The sequence below is a fragment of the Myotis nattereri genome (assembly GCF_964212035.1).
Source record: "Myotis nattereri genome assembly, chromosome: 1".
Classification (NCBI taxonomy): domain Eukaryota; kingdom Metazoa; phylum Chordata; class Mammalia; order Chiroptera; family Vespertilionidae; genus Myotis; species Myotis nattereri.
The window spans coordinates 35,186,903-35,197,404 of NC_138075.1; the positions used below are offsets into that span (position 1 = coordinate 35,186,903).

The 10,502-nt window shown below is 44.9% G+C and overlaps 1 protein-coding gene across 2 annotated transcripts in view; it reads left to right on the top strand.

Annotated features, from left to right (window-relative positions):
* RTN1 (reticulon 1) overlaps positions 1-9,788 on the top strand; it is a 180,137-nt gene extending 170,349 nt beyond the window's left edge. For both annotated transcript variants that reach the window (XM_081110216.1, XM_081110217.1), the window contains 6 exons: positions 541-748; positions 2,870-3,008; positions 6,440-6,509; positions 6,997-7,043; positions 7,129-7,187; positions 8,992-9,788. In XM_081110216.1, the coding sequence (XP_080966342.1) occupies positions 541-748; positions 2,870-3,008; positions 6,440-6,509; positions 6,997-7,043; positions 7,129-7,187; positions 8,992-9,034 (566 nt within the window). In that variant the 3' untranslated portion in view covers positions 9,035-9,788. The remainder of the gene's footprint in view (positions 1-540; positions 749-2,869; positions 3,009-6,439; positions 6,510-6,996; positions 7,044-7,128; positions 7,188-8,991) is intronic.
* Positions 9,789-10,502: the final 714 nt, after the last annotated feature.

Consider the following 10,502-nt stretch of genomic DNA (forward strand, 5'->3'; position numbering starts at 1 on the left):
GAGGGAGAGGGAGGGAGAGAGAGAGAGAGAAACATCATTGATGAGAATCATTGGTTGGCTGCCTCCTGCATGCCCCCTAGTGGGGATCAAGTCCGCAACCTGGGCATGTGCCCTGATGGGGAATCAAACCATGACCTCCTGGTTCGTAGCTCGACGCTGAACCACAGAGCCACACCCGCCGGGCAAGGGAACAGGCTCTTCACAAAGTCTTATGTATTTTCAGTTTTGCTTCAATGTCATATAATTTGGGCCACTCTGCAGACGGCATAGCCCAGTGAGATATGTTCCCAGAGATAGGGTTGCTGGAGAGTCACGGCCTTTTCATATCTGTGAATTTATGAGCCGTCATCAGAGCTGGAAAAGATTCTTCCAAAGCAAAATGGAATGACAGTGAGCGCCCTGGGCAGAGCCCTATGTCCCCTCACTTGGGTTTAGGATCCGAAGGCCGGTGAGAACCGGCAGCCACGGCTTTGCCAGCGGGCCGCAGCGGCGTCCCGGGCCTGCCCGTGCTAAGTGCTGTGTGCTCTGTGTCTCCCACAGCTATTGACCTGCTGTACTGGCGGGACATCAAGCAGACGGGCATAGTGTTCGGGAGCTTCCTGCTGCTGCTCTTCTCCCTGACCCAGTTCAGCGTGGTGAGCGTGGTGGCCTACCTGGCCCTCGCCGTGCTCTCGGCCACCATCAGTTTCCGCATCTACAAGTCCGTTTTACAAGCCGTGCAGAAGACCGACGACGGCCACCCTTTCAAGTGAGTGCCCCGGCCGGCCGGCCCTGGCCCAGCCTCTCCCGGGCTCTTTCCCTCTGCCGCCGTTTCACTCCCTGCACTTTGGGTCATGTTTCCCTGAGACCTCACAGGCCTCTTAAGGGTACCGTTTAACACCCTCTCTTCTAATCCCCGATGTTTCTGGTGAATTTCTTTAACAAACTCAATTGTCTCTATTCTGACACCTATTGTTTTACTGATTTTTAATATTTTAATCATTACCAATTAAGTATGTAATATTTATTTATTTTTAATCCTCACCTGAGGATATATGTTTCCATTGATTTCAGAGAGAGAAAGGGAGGGGAGAGACAGAGAAATATGGACATACGCGCTCTGAACCGGCAACTTGGGTTATGTGCCCTGACTGGAATCAAACCCACAACCCTTGGGTACATGGGACCACGTTCCAACCAACTGAGCCATACTGGCCAGGGTTTAAATACTTAATATTTAAATTTAACATAAATTTACTTATATAATATAAATTTATATTTAACATTAATATTTTATATTTAATTATTCCTAATGGTAATCATAATTCTTGAGATATATATATATATATATACACACACACACACAAACACAATGTTTTCTCATTTTAAAAGTGTTTCAACAATTAATCCTCCCAACTCTGTGAAGAAGGCAGGGCGTTATAGTCTTACTACAATTTGCTCAACTACTTTTTTGTCCTTTAGGAGACCATTTTAAAATGCAGTATTTTCCTCTGTTTTTATCAGTTAAAGAAATATCTGACTCAGAGTACATTTCGAATCAAAACATACTATCGACAAACCAGTATTATTTTTTCCCAAATGGAAGAAAACCATAATATTTCCATATACTAGTAAGCTCCCTAAAACTCAAGCCAAATGCTGCTTTCCTCTTCACCCCTATTCCCAGAGTTACTTAGGCACTGGAAGTGCTCTGGGGCTATCCTCTGGGTAGACAACATGGCCTGTCTTAGTGCCGAGGGGGGTGGAGAGAGGGAGGGTGGACCTCTGTGAGGAGCATGGCCAAACAGGAGGATGCACTGATTTGCATATATTTGAGGAGCTTGGTTTATCTACCCAAGAGTTCAATATAACCATTTGAACAAATGAAAAATGCAGTTACTAAAGATACCTCTCTCTCTCTCTCTCTCTTTTTTGGTGTGTGTATTTATCTTTATGTACATGATTATCTTTTTGTATTGAATTATTGGGGTGACATTGGTTAGTAAAATTACATAGGTTTCAAGTGTATACTTCTGTAATACACCATCTATTATATTGTGTACTCACCATCCAAAGTCAAGTCTCCTCTGTCACCATATATCCTGCTTTACCCTTTTCTCCCCCCCCCCCCGCCCCCCACGCACTGTTCCCTCTTGTAATCATCATACTGTTGTCTGTGTCTATGAGGTGTTTTGTGTTGTTGTTTTTTTGTTTTTTGTTTTTTGCTTACTCCCTTCTTCACCTTTTTTACCCAGACCCATAACCCTTTCCCCTCTGACAGTTGTCATTCTATTTTCAATAGCCGAGTCTGTTTCTATTTTATTTGTTTGTGTATGATTTCACTTACATGTGGAATCTAATGAACAAAATAAACAAAGGTTCCTCTCTTAATAGAACCAGTGAGCATTTTAATATGGCCACCTCACTTGAGCTTTCCGAGCTCTCTAGATAAAATCTTGGAAGAACTTTCCAGAATTTAAATATGCCATCTTAAGAGTTTTAGATGACACACAATAATTGGCAGCTAGAATTTTCAGATATTTCAACTATTTTAAAAGATAATTCATGCCCACTCAGCCAAGAAGACATGAGGAATTTCACAATTACCTGATGGGCCAGGGATATTGAGAGAATTCAGAAAATGAGCTGATTTTGGACAGTTGCTCAATTATGATGCTGTCTTTGGGAAACAGAAGTGGTTACAGTGCCCCACTAGGCGCTATGATTCTCCCGTTCCCCAGTGCACTGAGTATGGTGCCCACTGGCTGGCACTCCCCCCCCCTCCCCAACCCAGGACGACCCAGCTGTCACACTCACAGTGAAAGAAGGAAAACTTAGCTATTTGGTGGTTCCCTCTGATGAGTGCTCTGTGGGGATGGTTTGTTGGCAGGGCCTACTTGGAGCTCGAGATCACCCTTTCTCAGGAGCAGATTCAGAAGTACACGGACTGCCTGCAGTTTTACGTGAACAACACGCTTAAGGAACTGAGGAGACTCTTCCTCGTCCAGGACCTGGTGGATTCCCTAAAAGTACGATTGCTTAAGCTGCTCACTAGACAGTCTTGAGTTTTGTGTTTTTCCCCTAAAGGTATCTCCTAGCTAATAAAAGAGAAACATGGTAATTGGCATATGACCGCTAACCTTCCCATTGGCTAATCAGGGCGATATGCAAATTAACTGCCAGCCAAGATGGCGGCCGGCAGCCAGGCAGCTTGAAACTAACATGAGGCTTGCTTGCTTCAGTGACAGAGGAAACCAACGTTCCCCACCTGCCTTGCCGGCCTCTGAGCTTGCAGTTTAAGAAACATTGTAACAAATATAGAAGCTAAACAAAACCCCAGAAACCTGCTTTCAGCGAGCCCAGGATCTCAGAGCTGGAGTTATACAGTGTTTCGATTATAGAACCCAAACAAACCAGATACCTGCTTTCAGCAGCAGAGGCCTCAGAGCTGGAGCCAGAGCTAAAGCTGGCCCAGAATAAAAAAAAAAAAGAAAAGAAAAGAAAAAAAGGAGCAGTTGGGAGCTTCAGTCGGCCTGAAAACAGCCCTCAGCCCCTCACCCAGACTGGCCAGGCACCCCACTGGGGACCCCCACCCTGAAGGGTGTGTGACCAGCTGCAAACAGCCATCATCCCCTCACCCAGGCTGGCCAGGCACCCCAGTGGGGACCCCCACCCTGATTCAGGACACCCTTCAGGGCAAACCAGCAGGCCCCCACCCATGCACCAGGCCTCTATACTATATAGTAAAAGGGTAATATGCCTCCCAGCACCGAGATGAGCGGAGCCGCGAGGCCTCCCGGCACCGGGATCAGAGTGACAGGGGGCAGCGCCCAAATCCCCTGATTGCCCTGCGGCTCTGTGTGTGACAGGGGGCGGGGCCACAACCTCCCTATCTGCCCTGCTCTGTTCGTGACAGGCACCCCAACCTTCTGATCAGCCCTGCTCTGTGCCTGATAGGGGAAGGCTCCCCGACCTCCTGATCGCCCTGCGGCTCTGTGTGTGACAGGGTGCGGCGCCCCAACCCCCTGATCAGCCCTGCTCTGTGGGTGATAGAGGGCGGCGCCCCAACCCTCCCCCCCCCCCCACGGGCCCTGCTCTGTGTGTGTGTGATGGGGTAGAGCCATAACCTCCCCATCGGCCCTGCCCTGAGTGTGACAGTGGTGGTGCCCCAACCCCCTGATCCGCCCTGCCCTGAGTGTGACAGGGGGCGGTGCCCCAACTCCCCTACCGGCCCTACTCTGTGAGTGACAGGGGGGAGCTCCTCAACCCCCTGATCGGCCCTACTCTGTGCATGACAGGGGGGAGCTCCCCAACCCCCTGATTGACCCTGCTCTGTGTATGACAGGGTACGGATCCCCAACCCCCTTATTTGCCCTGGTCTGTGCATGACAGGGGGTGGTGCCACAACCTCCCCATCGACCCTGCCTTGAGTGTGACAGGGGGCGGTGCCCCAACCCCCAATCGGCCCTACCCTGAGCGTGACTGAGGGTGGCATCGCAACCTTCCAATCTGCCCTGCTCTGTGCATGACAGGGGAAGGCGCCCCAACTCCCCAATCGGCCCTGCTCTGAGCCTGAACAGGGGTGCACCTAGGGATTGGGCCTGCCCTCTGCCACCCGGGAGCAGGCCTAAGCCAGCAGGTCGTTATCTCCTGAGGGGTCCCAGACTGGGAGAGGGCACAGGCCGGGCTGAGGGACCCTCCTCCCCCCCAAGTGCACAAATTTTTGTGCACCGGGCCTCTAGTCCTATATAATAAAAGCCAATTATGCTAAGTGTCCAGTCGTACAGTTGGCCATTCAACCAATCAAAGCGTAATATGCTAATGATATGCTAAGGCAGCTCAACTGCTCGCTATAATGTGCGCTGACCACCAGAGGGCAGACAGTTGACTGGTTGACTAGTCACTATGTGTAGGTTTCCTATACAGAGGCAGTGTCAGATGACCACAAGGGGGCAGAGGCTTCAACCGGTAGGTTAGCTTCCTGTTGGGGTCCAGCCAATCAGGATTGAGCAAGACGAACCAGACATGCCCTGAAACCCTCCCACATTCCCTCCCTGGCTGGCCAACCTTCCACATCCCTCCCTGGCCCCAACTGTGCACTGGTGGGGTCCCTCAGCCTGGCCTGCGCCCTCTCACAATCTGGGACCCCTCAGGGGATGTCAGAGAGCCGGTTTCGGCCCAATGGTGGAACAACCGATTGCTATGACATGCACTGACCACCTTGGGGCAGACGCTCAACTCAGGAGTTGCACCCTGGTGGTCAGTGTGCTCCCACAGAGGGAGTGCTGCTCAGCCAGAAGCTGGGCTCACAGCTGGCGAGTACAGCAGCGGGAGCCTCTCCTGCCTCCGCTGCAGCACTAAGGATGTCTCTGTGGAGAGCGGACCTAAGCTGTCAGTTGGACATCCCCAGAGGGCTCCCAGACTGCGAGAGGGCACAGGCCAGGCTGAAGGACGCCCCCCCCCCACCCCCCCAGTGCACAAATTTTGTGCACCGGGCCTCTAGTAATATAATAAACCAAAACCCACATGCCAGGGTTCTTGTTCTAGCATTAAAAAGGGTTCAGGAAATCTGGAGAAAGCTGTGCGTAGATTAAATAGGAGTCCAGAGACGAAATATAATTTTGAAAGGCATTTGGGGGTCAGAGGAGCCTAGTTAAAAGGAACTAAGATCTCCTCATCTCAGGACCCCATGCTTTTTATTAACACAAATTGTCCTGAGGCGAGGCAGAGATACACACTTCAAAGGGTCAGGGTTTCCTATACAGAGGCATTGTCAGATTTGGGGAATTAGCCTACAGCTGTTCAGGTGTTTGGCCAGTAGGAGGCAATAACATGTAGATTAAGATGCCCTGAGCTGTCTGGCAGCAAACAATCAATTTAATGTATCCTATTCAGGTTTGGGGAAATGCCTTCAGCCATTCCCAGGTGCAGCCCTGCTGTCATGCTGGAATTGGCTTCCAGCACCCACATCCTGGAGAATAAAATGCAAGTGCAAATTACATTCTAGAGTCAGAAAACTTCTAGCTGTACCGTCCCATGGAGCTCATGCAGGCTAACCCCCTTATTTTACAGATGTTGGAAGTGTGTTGTGGCTCAGAGAGGCTAAGACACTTGCCCTAGGTTGCCCACTGAGTCAATAAAACTTTATGAATGCTGAAAATTGAATTTTATATCATTTTCATATATAGCAAAATGTTATTCTTGTTTTGATTTTTATTCGAGCACTTAAAAATGTGAAATCCATTCTTAGCTCATGGATCCACACAGAAACAGGCGAAAGGGTTCTGAGAAAAGTAAACAGGACCCTCTTTCAGTAATCCTGGGACAAGCTTTAAGTGCTCCTACATTTCCTATTGAAATCATGATATATTTTGCCTCAAATTCGAATCCAAAAAGTCAATGAAATGAGACTCTTACCTGTCACGGTTTTAGAAGCTGTGATAATCATCTCACTTTTCAGTTCGCAGTCCTGATGTGGCTCCTGACTTACGTTGGCGCTCTCTTCAACGGCCTGACCCTGCTGCTCATGGGTAAGGACAGATGAGCGTGCTACGTCTCCCTTCACACGCTCCGTGAGCATAGAGCTTCCCGGCTGCTAGCTGTTCGCTTGAATTGATAGATTCCTGGGAACAAATACCAGATCCCCCTGGTGCTGCACATTTCCCTGACCATAGTTCAATAAAGAGTATAAGATATATATTACACATTAATAATGAATTTCTTAGTCTGAAGGGTTTTTTCTTCTTCTAATGTACATTACAATGGCAGTTGTGGACAGAAATCCATTTTCATCCTAGGAAGGCACAATCTACCCTCGTTCTAGGGGTAATATTTTACTATCTGTAAAGGGCTCAGCATCCCTTTGTTTTCCTTAGGAGCTGCCCTGTCCTCTTTTATCTAAAATGCTGACTGTTATAAATGCTATAATATTACATAACTACATGAACATGTATCTATAAGCTTATAGATACTGATGACTCTCAGAATTTTAATACTCTTATTTGTTTTTCATCCCAGCTGTGGTTTCAATGTTTACTCTACCTGTAGTGTATGTTAAGCACCAGGTAAGTTCTGTGTGAAGTCAAACATTCATGTTACGTTTGGCCTCTTGAACTTTGGATGTGCTCATGATTTTCTTCCTTGTTGTAGGCACAGGTTGACCAATATCTGGGACTTGTGAGGACTCACATAAATGCTATTGTGGCAAAGTAAGTTACACAGTGCAACTTGTAAAAATGAGACACTGGCTTAAGCAAGCATATAAGTGGATGAGGTAGGGGTAATAAAAGGATAATAAAATGATAGGTTGATTTATGATCATTCATTCACTTATTTGAGTCATATTCATGCTCTTTCCAATAGTATTATTTCAGAAAATAAGTACAAATTTTAAAACTCTCAATTAAACAAAACTTTCAGGTGTTTTGATGGTTTATTTCAGGGATCATGGTGAATGAGGATTTTTTTGTCTCAACCAAATCACACATTTTATTTTTTACTTTTATTTTTCAAATACAGTCTATATTCAATATTATTTTTTATCAGTTGCAGGTGTACAGCATATACTTAGACAATCATATACTTGACAAAGTGATCCTCCTGATATTTCAAGTACCAACCTGCATAGTTATTGCAATATTAATTACTATATTCCCTAACCTGTACTTCACATCTCTGTGACTATTTTATAACTACCAATTTGTGTGTCTTAATCCCTTCACCTTTTTCACGCAGTCCCCCAACACCCCTCCCCTCTGGCAACCATCAGTCTGTTCTCTGTATCTATGAATATTTCTATTTTGCTTATTCTTTTATGTTGTTCTTTAGATTCTACATATAAGTGAAATCATATGGGATTTATTTTTCCCTGACTTATTTCACTTACCATTATACCTTCTAGGTCCATCCATAATGTCAAAAATTATAAGACTGCATTTTTTTTATGGTCCAGTAATATTCCATGATATGTATGTACCACCACTTTTTTATACACTTGTCTATTGATGGGCACTTGGGTTGCTTCCATATCTTGGCTACTATAAATAATGCTGCAGTGAACATAGGGGTGCTGAATATATTTCTTCAAATTACTGTTTTGGGGTGTTTTTTTTGAGATATACCCACACTTTAAAAATGGACGCTGTAGGACCAGGAAAGCTCATTAGCTGGCCTTACGTCACACAGCTGACTGGTAGCACAGCAGGGACTAGGACTCAGGTTTCTTCATTCCAGTCTGGGTAGTTTGGCTACGCTGAGATTGGTCATAGGTTCCGTTACCTGGGACCATCTCCGTTTATGCCTAATGTCCTGGAATAGGTAGTAACAGCACTGTCTTTCTCTTTCAGAAGTGTCCCAGACTGGTGATAAATGGTCACCTAACTCTACCACAGCTGCTGTAATCCTGAAATAAGTCACTATCTTTGTTCACCTAAAAAGTTATAATTTAAGAAACATGGCCTTCTTGGATCATTCATGGTCTGATTTACACATTCTTCTTATTGTTGCAAGGGACTGTGGTTATGCAGACTCATAGATTCGGAGAGAACACACTGATGGTTGCAGAGGGGAGGGGGAATTGGGGGACAGCGTGAAAAAATGAAGGGATTGAGAAGCACAAATTGGTATTACGGAATAGTCACAGGGATGTAAAGTCCAGCATAGGGAATAGAGTCAATGATATTGTAATGACTATGTATGGTGACAGGTGGGTACTAGAAATACTGAGGGGGGCACTTTAAATAAAGTATATGATTGTCTCTGCGCTGCACACCCGAAACTATACAAAATAATATTGAATGTCAACTGCAATTGAAAAGTAAAATGTTTTTTTAAAAACCACTTCAAAAAGAAGAAGAAAGAATGTGTTTGTGGACATTCATACATAAAGATTATTATTTTTGAAATATTAAGCTATTCGATCACTTAAGCTAATTAAAGCAACAACACATAATGTCATAAAATCCTTTTATTAGTAACACTTGTGATTTATTACCTTTGATGTTGTCTTTTTAGGATCCAGGCTAAAATCCCAGGCGCTAAAAGGCACGCTGAGTAAACATATCCCACCGGGACTGGGCACAACAGAAATGTCTGGAGTGGTAACCGCTCTCTTTTTAAGTGTTACGGCAAGTCGATTGTTTCTCCCCCCAGTACCATAATCTTAGAGACAAACTTTGCAACAGCTGTTTTTAGGCTGTTCCTGTACTCTTAGGATATTTGAGTCACTTGTGTCAAACACTAAAGTATAGAGAAAAGTGTATTAGATGTGGTTTTTAATTTCGTGTTGCTAAAAAAACGTGCATGATGGTGAGAGCCCAAGTTATCTTTCCTTCTTCGGTGTTCTTCTCCTCCTCCCTGCAATGCTTCTGTAGCTTCTCATGTTCCCGTGGCTAGGCCTTTCCCGCCGAGTGCCCTGACGCAGTAGTGGAAATCGCTTTTATGTCCTTGGGCTGCTGGTCGGATTAATCTTTAATAACAATATATAGAAGTGTAGACCGATGTCTTAGTGTTTTTCCAACACACACAACGTAAAAATAAAAACAGTTGGCTGTACTTATGGTAATCAGTTTTGTATAACTTAAAATAATTAAATGAATGAATAAATCCAAAACAAACAGGTGGTACTTTTGTTGTGTGGGACTGACGGGCTGATTTACATGTATGGTAACGAAAGAGTACCAGCTTGTTAACTTTATTACAATTTGTATTACTTTCTCTGTAGTTCCTAATGGATTTAATTATGGACTCTGGATATTTGCACTTCTGTACTTGGTATTGAATGCATAAATAAATGTTACTAAATGTAAAAACTTCTCCCTCTCTTTTTGTGGTCTTACTAGAAAATGCAAAAGTTGTAAGAGACGAAATCTCCGGAGGACATATATGTTGGGAAGGATGAGACCAAGTGTTCATTTTTCTCCTGTCTCCAGGACCATACGGTCCAACCCCAACCTGGCATATGGCTACTTTGGGCTATTAATAGAAATCACCAAAACTGGAAAAGACTGTATATTATATTGTGTGGTTGACACAGATATTTTAAGTAGTTTTTTTTTTAAATTGGAAGTTATATAAATCCTTCCATAAAATTCTTATAATAGACAACACAACACTGGTATGAAACAATTAAAATTGCTATGAACTCACTCTTTTTGGAATTATTTATTGAGCCCTGACGTGTGAGCCCCTAGTCCTGAGACTACAATAAGAGAGACTACAATTCCTACCATCACCAAGGTAAATCTTCTAACCATGGCTCACTTTTTGTCAGAAGTCCAGTTGCACATTTTATTTCACTCTTAGAATCAAAAGTCAAGGATGACCTGGTAGAAGTGGATGCAAGTTGGAGCAGTGAGAGGAATAAAAGTAGAGGGAGATAAAAGGAATAGTTACAGAAGCTGCCTTTGACCTGTATGCAGGTTTATAAGCACTAATGGAGACCGCAAGGCAACTGGACACTGTGCCAATAGCCAAAATGGGGGAGGTGGGAGGTGGCTCTGTGGAAATGCTAACTAGATAAAAGG